General features: G+C 40.2%; 2 protein-coding genes across 6 annotated transcripts in view; one reads left to right on the top strand and one right to left on the bottom strand.

Moving 5' to 3' along the window:
• LOC113830355 (septin-2) overlaps positions 1 to 5,184 on the bottom strand; it is a gene marked incomplete at its 3' end in the record, with an annotated part of 52,793 nt that extends 47,609 nt beyond the window's left edge. Inside the window, 1 exon segment of one of the 2 annotated variants that reach the window (XM_070124420.1) lies at positions 5,076 to 5,184. In XM_070124420.1, coding sequence (XP_069980521.1) covers positions 5,076 to 5,132 — 57 coding nt within the window. 2 annotated transcript variants of the gene reach the window in all.
• Positions 5,185 to 15,891: 10,707 nt separating this feature from the next.
• Mlf (myeloid leukemia factor) overlaps positions 15,892 to 20,000 on the top strand; it is a gene marked incomplete at its 3' end in the record, with an annotated part of 83,863 nt that continues 79,754 nt past the window's right edge. Inside the window, 2 exon segments of one of the 4 annotated variants that reach the window (XM_070124423.1) lie at positions 15,892 to 15,918; positions 17,740 to 17,909. In XM_070124423.1, the coding sequence (XP_069980524.1) occupies positions 15,907 to 15,918; positions 17,740 to 17,909 (182 nt within the window). 4 annotated transcript variants of the gene reach the window in all.

Raw genomic sequence — 20,000 nt, 5'->3', positions numbered from 1 at the left:
AAACTAGTGTATGTAATACTGTGCGATTGTCAAAATGATATTTTGCTAATCATCAAGTGCCTGCCATTCCATATTTTGCTTTCAAAGGCCTTCATTAATATTGTTATACCTCATATACATATTTTAAGATTGATTGTACAGGTTTTAACAGGAATCAGTCTGAAGAACCTTCTGCGCATGCGCATTTTCGCATTACTGGCCGCCAAGTTTGACATGACAATTCCCTGGCATTCGTTGACAGAGGGCCAGTAAAAAATGTTTTGTTTTCAGTGTGGCGTTGATTCTAGGTTATTCTGAAGACTATACAGTGGCAAAGAAGAAAGAGACCTCAATAACTATCGCAGTTTGATTTCTGAGTTCAAGTACCCAAAATCCCCCCAAAAAGTCTCGGCACCGTAAATAGCTAGATTAGTTTGGGTTCTGGGTCAGAACAGTTTTTTGTGTTCGGAAGGTGTGAAATCCTGTAGATTTTCCCGTAAAAGGGGTTGGATTCCCATAGCGTTTTTTAAATTTTGGCGTGTTGGTGAGTAGACTTTTAAAGATGGAAGACATGTCTGCATAGTTTCATTGGCCAATTTTTAGTGTTTTTGTGCTAGTTTTATGCATTTTTGTTTGCTATTCTTCTTATTTAAGTCTGTTTTACCCAATAATTTCCCTGATATACTTCATGCCCTCCCCTGCAATCAGAACTAACAAACTAAGATTGTCAATGGAAGTGGTCCTCGGATCTCATCAATAAAGCATTTCCACAAGAAACATCGAGAATCATTGAAATCAGTGGATTTCCTGCAGATAAATATAAAAACTATTTGAAAGTAAGCTCCACTCTTATTCATACTGACCACCTTTATTTTGCTATAATTTATAAAACTATTATAATTTTGAAGGTTTGCATTCATTATAGGTGCTATTGCCTAAAATCTCTCCCATATAAATGAAGCTGCTACTATCGGAGAAAAACAAACCGTCCAACATGCCAGTGGTGCAGGAATGGTATGATACCATCCATTTTTCAGTCTATAACTGCCATGGAATGTATGTACATGCCGCCCAGCAGTTAGTGGATAAATAATACTATACACAGTACTTCTCATTAGTGAAACATAAAGCACAAGGACTTATTCCTTGTTTTCGCCATAATTTCATGTTTCATGGTGTATAATTGTTTTGGAAGAAAGAAGAATGGAAACTGATTTACTGATTCAAAATTATTATCGCTAGCCTGACAGGCTGTCAATGAGAGTGTAGATCCTCAGTTTCAAATTAGTCATTTTATGTTTGTTTTTGGTAATTAAAGAAAAAGAGCTAATTTTCTATATTACGTCCACCGCTCCCACATTGATGATTTTGGTATCGTTGGATTCCTCTCACTCTATACAATGCAAATATGTAGGTTTTATTGCGCGGAAACCCCCCGTCAGCGGCAAACTTGGCCCCGATAGCAGGGACAACAATGTCGGAGCAGCAGACATAATATAGGGAGGCTACTGCCTGCGCCCCCTGCAATGGAAAGTTGTGTGAATAACCATGGTTATTTTCACTGTGTGTTATGTTATTAGTGTTATTTAACCCCGCATTTTCCCTGGACCCTTTCACGCCCTCCCATGCTATTGGGGCCAAGTTTGTCGCTATAGGGGAGTTTCCGTGCAATAAAATCTATACATTTGCAATGTGGACAGTGCTAGGAATCCAACGATACCAAAATCATCAATTTCGGAGCGTCGGACGTAATATAGAAAATTAAAAAAAAAAAAAAAAAAAAAAAAAATTGTAATAATGAACTCTGAAGATTTTATATAAAATCTCGGTAAAATTTCAGATTCTGCCAGCCTCCTCCTTTCGAAACGATTGTTTTTGGAATGAATAATTCCTTCCCTGTTTAGCACTGCAATGCTGTTGTTCTCCGTCGAATCTGACTGCTTGAGCAGTGACATAACTTGTACTTCCCGATGTCAAAGTTAAGTGAAGGTTTCGCACTTTTTTGGGAAAAATTGGCATGATTTACACAGCAAAACATATCAAAACAACAAACAAAAGCTTTAAATCCTGCTTGTTTAAACTCTACGGGAAAGAGACGCATGTTTCACATATAAAATTACGGTCTAATAATGTGCGTTTAAATCTGGGCTTACTTTTTGTCTGGTTGCCTCACAATACAAAAGCAATATATTCTGATTACACAAAAATATCCAATATCCCGAGCGTGCGGCGCGTATGTCTGCCGCGAAGGAACGCCCATGAGCCTGAAGAGCAAGGTACATTTTCGTCGTTTGTAGGTGAATAAGAGCCCGCTGTAGCTTAACCTGTGATATATCCTACTATTTCTTCCGCTCTATAAGATGGCGGTCTCCATTTCCCTCTATCACCGCGCGTCACACAAATGGATAACCTCATTTCTTCATAATTTTCAATTTTACGTAAAACTTGCGGCGCTGCTCACATCGGGCAGGAATGCGCTGCGCAGCATGGACATGGCGTCCTCCATGGAGCCGCCTCTCTTTCAGTTATTGCTGTCGCACATTACATTTAACATTAGTTTATCGATGGGAATAATGCTAGAGCCCCCTTCTATGCGCAAATCGAGTCAAATCACACTCCCAAAAGGTTTGTGCACCCATTGCGAGTCTTTTCCGTCACCCGCGCTCATTTAGTGCCCTGCGCATTATTATTGAGATTGAGACCTGCCCTTCATAAGTTTTTTCATGACATGCCCGCAATGGCATCCTGGGTCCATTCGTTATGGCAATTTGATTGCACGCGCGGTTATTGTACACCGATTCAATGGCGATGTATGAAATAGACAAAAGAAATTATCGTTTAATATTTATTATTAATACTGCGTTTGGTGATTTTCTGCCTGCGTTTATTGTAAAATAAGACGTAAAGAATTAATTACTACCATTCGATTAATATTTGAGTATATAAAAATAAATATATATATATATATATATATATATATATATATATATATATATATTCATGCAATATGCAATGTGTGTAATACGCCAGTTCTCGTTATAATCTATTTAAATCTTAGTAACCTTCTATTGCTGTACCTCCATATACTTCGTCAGATATTGTTGATGTTGTAGTTTTTCTGCAGATAAATGCACAGCGATTTATCAACATTTCAGCCAGCTTTCTATTTTCCAATATTTCACACCCAAACCCTTCTCACACAGTTGACAGACAGACACTGAATGCTTTTTTTGCCCGGCTGCACACTTTCCGAAAATAGCGAGTTCTGATTGGTCAAGAAGTACTGACGTCATTTTCCTCAGTTTTCATTGGCCAGGATTTATCATACAGTATAATCGCTACCTTGCCAGTAATTGCTAGTTAAACATGGTGTTCCTGTCTTACCCTTTCACACACGATTCATTTAATATCGCCTATTCTTAATAAATGTGCGTCGGAGTTCATGAAAACACGTATTTTGTTCCATAATAACGTTTTGTATATATACATATTATATATATATATATATATATATATATATATATATATATATATATATATATATATAAATATATATAAATACAATGGAAATAAAAAACCCAAGTACGGATTTACATTTCTTACATAATTTCATTCACTATCAGAAGAAGTACCCTCATCGAGAGGAACTGGGGTTGGCAGGGGCTGGTCCCGCTGAACCCCGCCTTGCGGCGGGTATAATGATGCCGCTTCAACAAAAAAAGATTGCAATGGGGAATTAGATTTTGCTTGGCAAAACACTGTGAGCTCTCAGGAATCCTATTGCGTCATCATTTTTCTCAAAATAATCAGATAGTACACTATAGTAGTGAGGGTTACACCCGGCGCACCTGAGATCCATGATGGCAAAAGATTCATCATATTCGCTTTACTCTACCACTATAAATACCTGTTCCACACACGGTGTCTCGTGATTGGTTAATAGTATTTCCTGTAATACTATTGGCTTTCGTGACAATGTCACGCGCATGTAGTGTCAAATAAATATTTGAAAATGTTTTGTGCACAATTCAGGCGATAACATTTTTGTTTTTGAAAATCCCGCACATTTCTTCAGGCCCCTCTTGCTCGTAATATGGGTGAGGCACATCGGTTTGCACAGAGCAACAAATTTATTTATTATTGTAAATACTCAACATCATGTGAGTATTACTGGTCTATTGTCATATATTTTGATACAGACACAAAATCTGCTTCGTGTACCGTTATGTGGGCATTATCTACGCACGAATCTCTGTGATTAGAATAATTGTACAAAAATGAAACAGCATCATTGTTTTGTTTACAAAAGGAAGCAAAGGATATCGGATGGCGATTTTTAAAATATTGAGATAGTACTTCATAATGGGCTCACAGACACTTGCATGTCTAATAACTTCGTTATTATTGAGTTGCAGTTGAAGTTCATAGAAGATAAATTTCTTAGAATCACTCACTATCATTTGCATATGTTATTTTTTGTCTAGAAGGCGGCTGGCAGGAATTTGACCTATACCAAAATCTCTATCAGCCTTTAGGTGTGAATAGGTCAAACAAGTCCTTATTTTCCTGTGCTTGTCCTCAAGTGTTGGCTTAAGTGGGGGGTATTACTAATAGTTTCCGGCAGGAATGACAACCAGATTCGTTTGAATGACATCAAAATCACTCTCAAAATGGTCTCCAACGCGAGGGAAATATTGGCTGAAAATGGAACTTAACGATGTAACGTAAGAAATACGAGGGGATTGGCCACTCCCTTTCTCTGGATTCGTCCTACCAGTATTACGTTCTTTTATTTTTAAGAAGTACATTATCACCTAAATGTCTGTGATAGTTATCAACACTTCATAAACATGGTACTTACATCATTTGGATCTTTTACTGGCTAGTGAATGAATATCAGAGTTCTATATTTTCGGGACGCCATGGATCTGGTCACACCCAAGCAATAAGTAAGTCATGTTTGACACAATATTCACAGCTCTATTGTTATAGAATTTACGTCTCACGAGTCGTCGTACTTGATAATATAAAATATTCATGTAATATGAAAAGAGACATATTTTCCAGAAGCCCTAAAAGTTACCACATACACCTACCTGGGGACGTTCCACTGCCACAGACGCCATTCTTGATGTAACTGATCTTCTGCACATCGTCTGATGTCGTTGTCGTCGGTCTGACTTCGGCTTCGTGAATGACAATCATAGAAAAAAAAAAAAACAAAACCACGTAACTGAAAGGGAAGTAATAATTCACTAAACTTTTTCATTTATTTCTGTATGACCTTAGAGCATTTCTTAAAAAAATATTTACTGTTAATCAGGGATTGTTGCAAGAACGCGAGGCCATAATGCGAAACGAAACCCTCTACTTGAATCAAATATTTTTTGGCTTGGCAAAATATGGACACTCAGCAAAAAAGAGTTTCATAGGCTTGGGTTTGAACAGATTACCTCATTCAATTTTGTAACATATGAGCGTAAATTATATCATCGATTGGATACCTAGTAGAAGTAATGGAATTTCAATTGAATTTTCATTCCCCTTGTGATATATTAAGTCTCTCTCTCTCTTTCCTTCCTTACATTTATCATTACTCTTGTTTACCTTATCTATCAATATCTCCCTCTTTTCACTACATATATACACAAATCTATTTCCCCGTGTAATTCTGCATCACTTACTTTCCTCCTGAAGCTTTCTGCCTTCCTCAACCCCCCGCCCTTTCTCTATCTATTTATCTCGATTGTCCTCACGACATATAATTCATCCGAGCTGACAATTAATAAGGATGGGCTTCAAAGTAACCCAACAGTAATCTCTATCCATAAACGTCTTTCATGACGTGTCTCGCCTCTTATATACTCCGTTGCTTTTTCTTTTATATCCAGCTGGTTCTCTCTAACCACTTTCTTATCATTGCATGTACCCCCCCTCCCCCGCCTACCTGAAAAAGCGAGGAAACATTGGAGCATGAAAACGAACTGAACAGGACCTTTCGCTTTAAAAGCTCTTTTTCCGTGGATATTACCGATGTTTACCTTGATATGTTTTCATCATATGCAAACTGAGAATACACAATGGTCAAAGTATATGGGGTATTGCCTCGCATTATATGCTGATGTTGTAATACAATTATAAGAAAAAAAAATCAAGACGCCTCTTCTTTTCATTAATTTCAACGTTCAGTGAGATTTCCAAAGGCAAGCTTCGCTCGGTCCTCACACATATCTGGCCCGGCCTGGTTCAGCTATGTATCTTAATTAATTTATCATTAGTGAATGCTTACCGTGGCAGCCGTATGCTAGCAGGTGGGCGATCTTTGTCTCAAAATTCGTATGCTCGTACCTTTGTATATAATGTAACAGGGTGGGATCCTGCTCACTACAGTGCTTGCAACGCTTGTCATATGGTTGCTGACACCATTTGTCAATAATCTGCTGGAACGAGTGAGAGCTTAGTTTGATTCGGCACCTCTAGTGATTTGCAGAGTGCCAGTCGCTTATAACATGTGGCACTGAGTACTATCTGAACGGGGAGGAAGTTCTCTTTTTCTCTCTCTGTCTAATTTCAGGGCAGCAGCCTGTCCTGCGACTATGGCTCCATGTCTAGATGGTACAGCCACATTGCACGCGATTTGCAGGGAGGGTAGAGAGTAGCGGGATGCTCAGCGCGTTGGAGGCAAGAGCAAACGCGTCCAATACGAGCGGCCATATCGGACGCGGGAATGAGTTCTTTCGGCTGATAATCGCTTGCGTCCCACAAGCGATTTTCAGCACATGCACTAGCTCAGACATGAGTAATGAAAATATGATGTGTTGTTTTCAGCGGAGGGTGGTGTGGGATCCCGTAGATTCCATATACAAAATTGTTGGTGTTCTCACAAAGTGCTAGTCTGATATATCTGCAAAATTAGTTATATGTTTTAAGTTGTGTTCTCATCGACTGTTGCACCATGATCAGGTTATTATTTACTTTTTAGTTGAGCCTCCCTTCTCTGATCACCTTTTTATAGATATTGAGCATATAGCTGTTGATTCCTAAACACCTAAACAATGACCGAATGCCCGTACGATTATCCCTCTTCCGATATGAACATGGCACCGCTTGCATCCCGATACCCTCCGCAAATCGAGTGCAATGTTGTTCCATCATTAGGAGTTTTCGGCTTGCCTGAATGATAAAGGGATTTGGGGGCATACCCCTGCCAATTTCAGCTTGTCTGTCAGCAAGCTCATTCCCTCTTATGCTGTTTTTTTGTTCTACCCTGAGTAAGAATCCTCAGTGCTATGGTAAGCATATTGGCCAGGAGGTAGATGTCGTTGGGCATGTTCTGCAGACCGTCAGTGGCTGCACTGAAGTCTGTTTGTATAATCACATGTCCTTTAATCTGGAACGCGTGGGCAGAGAGAGCAAACCGGGATTTGAGATATATCCAATGTTTTTTTTTTCTTCTGTTTCTCTTAGTATTGACCCTACTGATGAGGAATTAGTCGCATCCTTGAGGATTTTTTTTATGACCGAAATTCAGAATGGCTCATTAATGGCTAAAACTCGGATTAGTCCTGGAGCCAAGGGGTATTTTGGGAATCGAGAGGGCCCCTAAATCACTCACTTGATTTTTGTAAGGGGCCTCCTGGGACACCTTATTAGCGAGGGTGGACATGATGAAACCCTGCAGTAATGGAGCTATTCAGAGTTTTGTCTGAAAAGTCAGCACCCTCGGATGCATAAAAAAATGGGGGTAGGGGAAACTAGAATAGCAATAACTTTTGAACGAAACATATAGTCATGTATTACCACTCATTTTGTAGCTTAGGAAGTAAGCTATAAGATGAATGTAAACATGACTACTCAAATCAAAGGTCAAGGTCACCAGAGGCCAAACAATGGTGAAATTGAACACCAGTCTCAAATATAGGGAATTTTGACTTGGATATCATGCCTGAAATGGAAAATCTTTATGTATTCTTAAACATTTTGTGTATTAATACAGGGCAGATACCAAGAAAGTTTTTAAAATTAGTATGAACCTGTACTGAAATGCATTAACCTTTTCAAGTCTCTTGATATTTCATGTCATAAAAATGCTTTAATGGGTCATTGTTTTCAGCTTTCCGTTACACGATCTTCTTCGACTGAAATGATAAATTCTGGTCATGCTTTTATCTAGTTTGCTATTGGCAATGATGCAAATGCCCATTTAATCCATTACATATTTGGCAGGGATGCAGCTAATGGAAGGGGTGGGGCCGGAGGTACATGCCCCTCGGGAGTTACGAAAAATGTGTATTTTTTGCAAGTATTGGACAAAAATTTGCAAAATACTGTACTCTAAATGATCTATTACACCCCTATCATCAAAGAGAACTAGATATGCCTCTGTTTAGAAAGGGACTGCAACACACTTTTGTTTGAAAATGGTAGAGTACGCTTAAAGGGCATTATGTGAAGTAATTATCGTGCATTGTTTTTTCTTTGAATATTGTTCAATAATGTATGCTTAGCCTATTCATGCAAAAAAAAAAAAAAATCGAAGAGACCCTCTCGTATCCCCCAAAACCCCTAGCAACGCCCTTAGAAACGAAGATGCAAAACCCGGTGGTCTTCGGCAATCCCCGGTTGTGACGTCATTCCCGGGACCAGGGAGAACCTTGTTGAATAGCGTGATACCCAGTGCACCCGCAAGTCAAAGATATGGAATTGTCCCAGTTTCAAGCTAATAAAGTTTGTAACAAAGGATGCCGCGGCGTTGTGTAGCAATCCATTCATTCAGGTCACCACCTATTTGAATGACCCAAAGACCGCGACAGAACAAGGAAATGAACACGTTTTGTGCATGCCAAGCAACTTTCAGCCTGTGCCAACCAGCGTACTTTGCCTGACACTTCGAGTCCGATTGCTTTGCGAACAGAATGGCTTACGAAATGGGATTTGCAAAACGGTAGGCCATTTCCAATTTATATTTGTCATGATCACAACAGCGCAAAACAAACTCTGAAAGAGCGCTTTTGCTTGGCGGCATAGCAAACATTCATTGCGTGGGTATGACACACTGTGCTGAGTGCATTGCAAGTGTACATGTATTACTACACAGAGGTAGGGTAGGTACACCCCAAAAAGCGCAACAAATAAATACCGATGCCCCTCCACTCGCGAATGGTTGTAGGCCTGCGCCACGAGTGCAGAAAAGAGATCAACCCTTGATGTTCCTCTTCCAACTCTTCGAAGACATAGGCACCCTCTGAAGAAATTATACAAATCTCGTCGAAATGATCCGATGAAACTTCACTGATTCCACTGCCGCTGTAGTCTTGTTGTGAGTCCGCCATTTACAGTGTATTGAATGCAGAGAATGCTGTGATCGCGATCTGTAATTGATGTCACACTTCCGAGTTCCGTATTTTCGCAGGAAAATATAACTTGACTCCGGAACATCGAAATAAATAGATTTTTGGGAATTATTTTCAGATTTCCTCTTTTGCTCATATTAGAGAGATGGTTTGCGAGCTAATTCTCCATTTTTAAAATTTTCATTTGTTACTTCACATATGCCCTTGCCTGGAATGTGCTTTTAGTCCACCAGATTTACACCCAATTGATTATGGATAAACAGAAGTTGCAATAAATCAGTAGGTATACCACCTGCCATATCTTTTGCTCCAGTAGATGTGCTGATGCTGATCAGGCTCGGGTGTTTTTCCTCACAACCTTATTCAACATCCCTGTGCAACCGTGGCTCAACCCATTTATCATATTATTTTTTTTCTCTCTTTTTGTGCATTGCGGTGGTGATAACAGTATAAACCAGAGAACTATCCAGTAAAAGGTAATGGTCATCAAGAGGATTTTGAGCAGACTTTCGAGTGTTGGATATTAGAGACTGTATATAATTAAAATGAGAAATCTAATTATTGCACTATTTTCAATACTTTGTACTCCATGGTATTTCAATTTGCTCTCTTCACATTATATTAGGCATCTAGAAAAAAAACACACAATTATTATTTGAAGATATTTGTGTATAATAGATCTGCTAATATGGCAGTGACCTATACAAAAAAAATGTGTAAAGAAAATATGCACAGTCAAAGTTTTTTTTTATGGAAGTTAACATGAAAATATTAGAATACTTGCCTGATGTAACTATAATGCCCCAATGAAGAGAAAAAGGACATCATCTGGGCATCTCAAAAACACGAATGCAGACATACTGGATGTCACTACTTTAATAAAAGTTCTTTACGTATTGCCAGTATTAGGCATGTTCTTCGTGAATTTAGGGGAATCTAGTAAAGTACACCGGGAGTGTATACAGTAGGTTTCAGTCGATTTATAGCCCCCGAAAACATAGGATACGACACCAAAAAGTACCCTGAGGCAAAAATAGGCCGAGTTTTAGCCAATGAGCTACGGCGGCAGCCATTTTGAATTTCGGTCATAAAAAAATCCTAAAGTGTGCGAACTTTGCACTCGACTGAGTCTTCATCAGTAGGGTCAGATCTAATAGAAATAGTAAAAAAAAAGTTGTATGTCTCAAATCCAGATTCCACTCCAAAAATCGGCTTTCTCACTGGACTACTGGGGTTCCCAAGATCGCATCAGCCTTTGCCTGGAGCGATAGGTTATTGTTTGTTACCCTCAAGGATGCTGCAGTATCTTTTGTTTGCACAGGATTGATTGATCCATCCGTGAAGTAGAGTCGGACAAGTGAAGGCTGCAATAACCCTCTCTGCTTCTGCAGAATAGTCCACGATATGGTGGACAGCATATACATAGAATGATTTCATTCCTTTGTATCCTGTTCCCATGTGTCTCCCGGTCATTGCTCTCAGTACAGTCTTGTTTTGGAATGTTCAGGTCGATCCATACCCCAAGGTATGGGAAAACTGAACCCACTATAGGCCCATTCCCTGAACACAAAGACTTACCGTGGACATCAAGTCTCAAAGTCATGACCTTTGACTTAGCTGCAGAGGTTTTGAGTCCTCTCCTACAACATTCATCAGATACAAGTTCCGGAAAGCGCTGGGCACTTCTTAGTTATGGTGACCAATGGAGATAATTGCACGGTCGTCCACTTAGATCTTGTACTCCTCTGGAAGGTATATGTTGAAGATGCTGGACATCAGGGTGTTGAAAAGGGCTGGACTGAGGATCTCACTCTATCTATGGTGCCCCATTCAATAGTGGCATGTCCTGTGATAGATGACTTTGGAAAATTACTCTGACCGCCCTGTTTCTGAAATAGTCACCGTTCATGGCCTAGAGCTTGCCTCTGGTTCCCCTCTGGATCAGGGTCTCCTAAATAGCAAGAGGACTTCATAGTTCAAAAGCTTTCTCCGGATTTAGGAAGACTACTGCAAATGTGAAAGAGTTGGCTGTGTTGAAGAGGGTGACTATACTGTGTGCTTTGCGCATGGCCCTCATGAACCTGTGGAGGTGTTCATTTGCGGGTCCCAATATCCATTGTAGACGGTTTAGTACCATTCTCTCAGTCGTCTTACCCAGACAGATGAGGAGAGAAATGGGGCGATACCTCCCGGCTCCTTTGGTTTTAGGATGGGGACTATATCAGTCCTCTTCCAACTATGGAGTGGAAGTTTCCCAGGACTTGCAGATGAGTTGCAGAAATGCAAGCTCACCTACCAGCCCTTAATAGGAAATAGTGAGAAAGGAGATCCCATCAGAGCCAAGGGCTGAGTGAGAATTGATTTTCTCAATTTTTCATAGCTCCCTCAGTCCTGCGTACTAATGAGAGCTGTAGCTGTAGGTTTCATAGTCCACTTTATTATGTCACTTTGAGCCGAAAGAGTCGCTCGTGTGGTTAAGTGCAGGCATTGATGAAAGAATGGGAGAGCGCTGATGTGGTGGGGAAATGGCTAGTTGATGATAAGGCAGAGGAAAGGGTGATGGTATGGTAGAGGAATGGCATAATGATGGTGTGGCATGGTAATCTGAAAGATGATAGCGAAATGTGGCAGAGGGATCGAAAGAATTGGTCTGGTGGGAAATTGCGGTGTGGACTGAAAAAGGAATGGGGGATGGTGGCATGATGGAGGAATGGTAGATTGATGGTGTGGCAAAAGAATGCCAGAATGATGGCGTGGTGGAGGAATGGTAGATTGATGGTGTGGCAAAAGAATGCCAGAATGGTGGCAAGATAGAGGAATGGTAGATTGATGGTGTGGCAAAAGAAAGATCAGTCGTACATTTCCGCATGCAACTACTCTCATTCCCTTAAGGAAATGTGTTCTGTGATTTATCTACCCTCATTTTCATAGGAATATCTGTTGCCCTGTGCCCTGTAAACTGGTAAATTCCTCGAGATTTTATACTACAATCTCGATTGTTCATTACTGCCTTCTATATCAGGTGAATGTTGCAATTAACACATTTATTCTACCCTTATTTTCATAGGAATATCTGCTGTCCTGTGCTCTGTAAACTGGTAAATTCCTCATTTTATACTACAATCTCGATTGTTCTTCACTGCCTTCTATCTCAGGTAATTGTTGCAATTAACAGTATCTATTCTGAATCCTTGACACGTTGCTTCCAGTCATTTCCTAATCATTATGAGTTTGTATTGATATTGCAACTCCCTGAGACATGGCATTATTTCTTCTGTCGCCAAGACATAGTACTGTTGTTCCCGTCTGTTTTCCTCATGGTGCGTTCGGAACTGCTCGTCTATCTCGTCCAGACCTGTTGGACAAGATGTTTTGACCGTTCGGAACCTCCACTATCTAGTCCTAGACAAGTAGTCTAGCTCGTCCAACTCGCCCTCCTGCGAAGGTGGGCGAGCAGGACGAGATGACGTCACAGTAGCATTTGTATGTAAACATTGACAGTTGCAGGTAACCACAAGATATTGGTGGGTAATTTCATGACCCTTTATTGGTGTTGTCAAAGGATATTTTTGTGTTTGTCAGTTGAAGGTAAGTTAAATATGCATCAAAGGAGTTACAAAACCTATGCAGCGCGTAAAATAAAGATACCGGTATGATAAAAAAGTGAATGTTTACATTCGAGCCGGTTACATTCTGGGCAAAAAGGGTCTTGGAGGTTCCGAACGCGGCCCACTTGTCCTGCTGGTCCTGGACAAGATGTCTGGACGAGCAAGACGAGCAGTTCTGAACGCAGCATCAGAGCCAAACGCCCCGTGCTGAAACACCACTGCCGACCTTGACTCTCGGCTCACCACGTCACTGCCTTCGCCGTCGAACCCTGGCGCACCAAGTCTCACTCGCCCGTTAACGAGCCCATCTAACGGTGACCTTGGCAAAAACAGTCAGCAGAAGTGTTGCACCAGCAAGAGAAGGGATGGCGAAGGAAGAAGCAATTATGGAAACCTGGTCCTTCCTTCATGGCCGCATCGCCCATGAAACGACCCTCTCGTGCGAAACCTCGCCTTCCCAAAGGTCATCACAGGTGCTCCAGCAGATGGAGGATGAACCATCCCCAAGACGTGACGGCGAAGATTCTGTCAGTGGTCTATCAGCAGCTTCTGTCATGAAGAGGAGTAAAGGCGTTTCAAGCAGGGAAAGCCTGAAATCTCAAGCGTTTTTCTTGCTAACTCGACCTCCATAGATGGCTAGACTTGCGCTTACAAAGTCAAGCGGTGTACCGTCACCATGGCAACAGCGTCGGTCGTGTACTGTACTGGTCACGATCCTACGAATGCGGGCGTTGGCCAGGAACTCCGCTTAATATCTTATCAGATAAATATTTTTTTCACGGTATCTGATTCTGTAATTTTCTTAAAATCATATTCAAAGAAATTGAAATTAACTGAAAACGAAAGGAGATAGTGGAGATTATGGGAATAAAAAGTGTTTTATAAATAATAAACCATTATAAGACGAACAATTTACCTCATACTGTACTGTTACTCCTCGTCTCTCTAAATCGAGAATATATCTGCTATTCTATGAAATAAAGAATATTTCAAGTGAAAAAAGTCAGGAATTCTAGCAACAATCTTCTATTGATATTGTATTCGATGATTTGTTATATTTAACCTCATAAAATCGGATATATGGGAATGGTTAGGCCTATATTTTAATTCTGGGATGTTCATTTGTTTTGATAACGCATCAAAATGAAAGGGCTTTCAATCGGAAGTGTGTGTCATTGTTTTAGAGGCACTTCATATGAATATAGGAAAAAATGTTGCACTTTGTTAAGATGTTTGGGTAGATTTACTCTGCCATCTTGATGCGGCGCTAGCTTGTCAGTTTTGAAATGCGCGCTCAAATTGTTACCAACCTCCAATTGAATAAACTCCACTCTCGATTTATACATTAGTTATCTCTTTCCGAGATTGTTGGCGGGAATACTTGTATATTGCTTTTAAAACTCAAGTATGTATATGCTGTGTGTTATTTTGACATTTCTATATTCTCCAATGACTGTTATGATTTGTACTTTATAGAAAGACACTTCCACATGTCTGGCATCACTGAACAGGGCCGGCCTGCCTGCCTTGGAAAGCGTGTTAAGCAGGGAACGGTACAGCGCTTGGCCTATCGGCAAGAATTCTTGCTCAAGCGCTCCCCTGCTTAAAACGCTTTATGTCTAGCAAAATAAAATATAGATTATGCATTATTATATAATCTTGTGGTCGTCCTCTGGGATATACCATTCTTTCTTGCCACGGTACTGCTCCACCGTGACACCTCGCAAGCAACTCGCAACACTGCATAACACCTCTTCCACGCCTCGTGCCATCCCGTGACACTTCGGTAACAGACACCACGTTCACTGCGCAAGGCACCGTGACACCAACTCGTGCCACGCCGCAATATTTCGCAAGCAAGCCGTAACATTCCTTACGGTATGCCACGACGCCATGACATCCCATGCCATTTTGGCAGCATTTTTGTGTACGCATTGCCGTGCCGCAAGCTCAAAATTTGCAAATGTCAAGGTATCTTAAACCATATTTGGCAGATAAAAAAAAATATGAATGTGCTGGATTTTTTCCAATGTCTGCGCAAGGCGTTCAGAGATTTGCTGCTGCTTTTACTGTTTTATGTCATTGTTTAAACTCCGCCTTTATGTCTGAAAATCAGCCTGAAATTCGTTACTAGAGGTCCACATTGTGTCTTTATTTATTGTTTTATCTCCAGAGAAGCCTAGCCATGCTTATATTTTAAAACAGATATACATTAAATCATTCTGTAACTGGAGAACAAAAGAAACCATAAGCATAGAGATTTCTTTCGTTTTTAACAGTTAATGGAAATATCTGGAAGCATTTCCTTTCAAACGGTGTCTCAATTCATTTTTACGATTTTGTATATTGTTAATAGCGTGTGTGCATATAAAGTTTGGACATTAAAATGGTTCTGATGCCAATGTATATGAATTTCAAGAGAGAACTTGTAAATTGACTTAAGGGCGTCTTCGGTAGCGCCAAATCCAACCCTTAACGTTAAAGAACAGAGCACATCCTGTCTGTGTTGGTGATGACGTCAATGCTCTTCCTGGGTGCTGATTGGATAATGGTACTACTGTCAACCGTAAGAAGTAATCATAAAAACACATGAAGTATATTTGTTGTTCGTTTAAATTCTTGTTTCTTACTAAAACGTAATCATAAAGTCTCTTTCGAGTTTAAAGATATATATAGGTTACGAAAAAATTCAAACGATCATTTGCCCCCATTTGTCATTGTTAATGTGTTGCCCTTTAAGTCGATTGTATTCATTGACTTCTTTTGAAGCTAGGAATAATCGTTATAACTTTTTTTTTGTAATCTTGTAATATTTTCAGCTATTTCATTCTAAAATATCATTTATATACTTCTTAAGTGGCTAGACTAAAAGTTACCAAATGAAACGCAAGTAGTGCATCAAAGACTATATCCCTTTGGATGGCACCTATTCGGCGATGGGTCGCGCATGCGTGTTCACGAGATAAATGGGCAAGTTGGTATGTCTGTGTGGACGAAGTGTTGACTTGAAATTGAAATTCGGCAGCAAAATTTTCATATAGCAGGAATATTCGCGATAATTGATAAACACAATATGAATGTAGTCTAGTATTTCTATTGATATATCATCAGTCATTGTCATTATTATCCTTTATTTACCATATATAAACTACCGTTGTGTGAAAAATAACTCACAACAATGACATAGCATGGTAGGAATGTCAATCAAATAACAAATTAGTTGTTTTTAGGTCAATTAAGTAATAACCCATAATTCTACCATGCGATTTAGCATCAGATGAAAGCGATTCAGATTTAATTTGCCATCATGATCATATAATTTCTTGGCAATACTAATTTAGACAGACGCATTATATATACAAAGGAAAGTATAACAGAATTATTGACTAGAGTTCGTACATGTCGGGGAGTTCATAAAATTGTGGGGACCTCACTGGTTGTCCTTTAATTAATTGAAATTCAAAAGTTGCCTCTCTATAGTCCACAAACATCGTTGTCTCGGACCGTCTCGAATGAAAACAATGTGAGCATTCTGCAATATACAAAATACGGGGGTTTGGAAGGTTAGGTTAGGTTGGTTAGGTTAGGTAGGTTAGGTTAAGTTAGGTTGGTTAGGTTAGGTTAGGTTGGATAGGTTAAGTTAGGTTGGTTAGGTTACGTTACGTTACGTTCGGTTGGTTAGGTTAGGTTACGTTAAGAAATTTCGTTAGGTTAGGTTGGTTAGGTTAGGTTTTGTTAAGTTAGGTTAGGTTAGGTTGGTTACGTTACGTTACGTTACGTTACGTTGGTTAGGTTAGGTTAGGTTACGTTAGGTTGGTTAGGTTACGTTACGTTACGTTAGGTTGGTTAGGTTAGGTTACGTTACGTTAGGTTGGTTAGGTAACGTTACGTTACGTTAGGTTGGTTAGGTTACGTTACGTTACGTTACGTTAAGAAATTTCGTTAGGTTAGGTTAGGTTACATTAAGAAATTTCGTCGGGATTTCGGCAACATTGACACCGGCGCATCAAGCATGCGGCGCCGGAATCTCGTTCGGATTATGCATTTTTTTTTTTTTTTTACGTTAGGTTGGTTAGGTTAGGTTACGTTACGTTACGTTAAGAAATTTCGTTAGGTTAGGTTAGGTTACATTAAGAAATTTCGTCGGGATTTCGGCAACATTGACACCGGCGCATCGAGCATGCGGCGACGGAATCTCGTTCGGATTATGCATTTTTTTTTTTTTTCAAATTTTTCACTTTTAATTCCACTATTTCTTCCGTGTGTGCCCCCCCCCCGCCCACCTACAACCCCCAATTCTCCACGGGTCACCCAAGATTGAAGGGGATAGGAGAAAAACAAACAAATAGGCGCGGCTGTCTTACTTAGATTTACCAATATCTTAAACATGTAAAGAAACCATGTGAGACGACACTTGCATTACGAATTTGGACCCGATGAGTTTTCGTACGCCAGACAGCGCCGATGCTCTGCCCTTAAAACTTTAAATAATCACAAGTATTAGGCTCCACGAATAAGGCCTATACTTCCGCTTCCCATGAGAAGAACAGTGGATGTAATTGCGTGTGTGCATATTTGCGTTTGTAGGAAAAAGAAAGAAGTTTGAATTAGAAATGTATTAGAAATCTATTTGTAGATGCCACAAAAGAGGCCTTTACTTATTCATTGTCAATTTTTGTTCTTTAACAATACGTGCTATATATGTCCATCTAAACACTACTAAACGTTATTGTAACTCCTTTTAAACGTGGCGGGTGGGTGGAGCTTCGCTGAGTCACGTGATGTTTTGATACTTCCAGAAAGACAACATGATCAGCCATCTTGCCAGTGGCCCTTTACCAACTGTGTGGTGTAGATGCCAAAGAATTTTCTCGAACGACTTCTCTCGCCAAGAGGATATTGATCTTTCCTTAAATATGTCTCTTTTCGGATCAATTCTCTCCGGGTTTGACGATGATCCGTTTTTTGGGTAAGTTTGTAATTACACGTGTTGATTTCCAAAGTTTCAGGTAAAACGGAATGGTACAGTTGTGACTAAGGGAAGAAAAAGATAAACATGAGTGCGCTTGAAATAGATTTGTCTACCGACCGTGATCTCTAACTTTGGACAGATTTAGCAAATCAGCTTGTGTTTGCAACCCATGAAAATATCTTGTTAATATTCACGGTATGGACAGTCTAGGCAGTTAGAGGCGTTTGTACTAGAGATAATGGTAATTTTACACAATAGTTTCGCGTAACGGATCGCGACGATTTTGGTATGAAAGGATTCCTCTCTCACTCTCGTATCCAAAATTACAGAAATCATTGTGCAGAAACCCTCAAACCCCAACAATCATGGTCCCTATAGCAGGGCATGAAGGGTAAATATGAATATTATACACAGAATGAGTCACCCCATTGTTTAATGCTAAATTCAGAACTCCTTGTCTTGCTCTTCAGACAACTTGTCCAGGACCAGCAGGACAGCCAGGTAGTGTTCGGAACCTCCAAGACCCTCGCTGCCCAGACTGGATCGAATGTAAACATTTACTCATTTATCATACCAGTGTCTACATTACTTGCTGCAAAAGTTTTGTAACTCCATTGATGCATTTTAACTTCCTACAACTAACAAACACTAAAATATCCTTTGATAACATCAACAAAGGGCTATAAAATTCGCCGTGGATATTGTTCCAGCACTGGATTTTTTAACAGTTTATTTGTCCGGCATACATGCGCACTATTTGCATGCACACACTTGCGTATTAGCCTTGTGTACAAACTTTGGCGCTGTTTTTGTGATGTTCATTTTTCATGGCTAAGGGTCGATCATCAATTATGGATTCCTTCAAAGTTGGTATTGAATTTGCTAGTTTTGCTGATGTGAAGGACAGCTTGACCAAATTTTAAGAGAGTACTTTTGCACAGTTTTATGTCAAAGATTCAAGGACTTTTGCTGCAGCTTTGAAGCGTACACCGGATGAAGTCCTCCTAGTTAGTGTTTTCCTGCATCGGGAAATATGGCAATCTGGAGGGGATCTGGGGGCGTAGCCTCAGGGTTAGGAGGGATTTTTGGTTCATATGGTGATCCTACTAGTAGTTTGTGTGTTTAAGATGCGGTTCACTCGCTCGTTTGTTCGAATCATCCTTGGCCGAATCTTCTCTCGAGTTCCTACATTTTCCACTTTCTTTATCATCTGAAATGCTATCCTTGGCTTGGATTTTCAATTTCCCACATTCTTTTGCTTTTTTAAAATGCATGGTATGAACGAAATCACCCCCAACCCCTGATACCCCACGGGATCCCCAAACATCATTGGTGGGAGTCAGGGACTTAGTCTCTGACGGGTGTGGCCTTATCGTTTATAGGCACGATAAAATCACAGAAAAGGGATGAAAATGACAGAAATGTCAAACTGTAGTAAACTTAGCATGTATGTCCACTCGGTCCTAAGAATAATTAAAAATTTTGATGATTTGCGCCCCTGCCGGAAAAATAGCTCTTCAGTGCAGGCTTCTGACAAAAATTGCCAGAAAAATATCTCAGCAGAGTCCCGATCCGACTATGAATATTGCATGAAATGACCAAGACAGAATTATTGACAGTGCGCAAGCACGAGTGTATGCTGGATGAATAGCCAAAATGTTATAAAATCCGGTGCCGGAACATTATTCAATGCGTATAAAATTACCCATCAATATCTTGTGGTTGCCTGCAACTGTGAGTGTGTACACACAAAAGCTATTGTGATGGCATCTCGTCCTGCTTGCCTAGCTTTGAAGGAGGGTGAGATGGATGATATGGATAATTTGTCCTTGATAAGAAAGTAGAGGTTCCGAATGGTCAAAACATTTTGTCCAACTGGTCTGGACAAGCAGGACGAGGAGTTCTGAATGCAGCATAATGAAGGGGGCTGTTCATCTCCAAACCCTGCCTAGGAAACAAAGAATCTTTCATGTATTCATGGCAGGAGAAAGTGTTGGACAGACTAGGCATCAGGCGCTCCTGCATGTAGGTTGTATGCTCTCCCACCATGAATGCGTGGAGGATACTTTGCCTTCCAGGGTGTGGTTT

Source organism: Penaeus vannamei, chromosome 8, assembly GCF_042767895.1.
Source record: "Penaeus vannamei isolate JL-2024 chromosome 8, ASM4276789v1, whole genome shotgun sequence".
NCBI classification, from domain to species: Eukaryota; Metazoa; Arthropoda; class Malacostraca; order Decapoda; family Penaeidae; genus Penaeus; species Penaeus vannamei.
The sequence above is the reverse complement of the archived record's forward strand: the minus strand, read 5'-3'. Positions and strand labels throughout refer to the sequence as shown.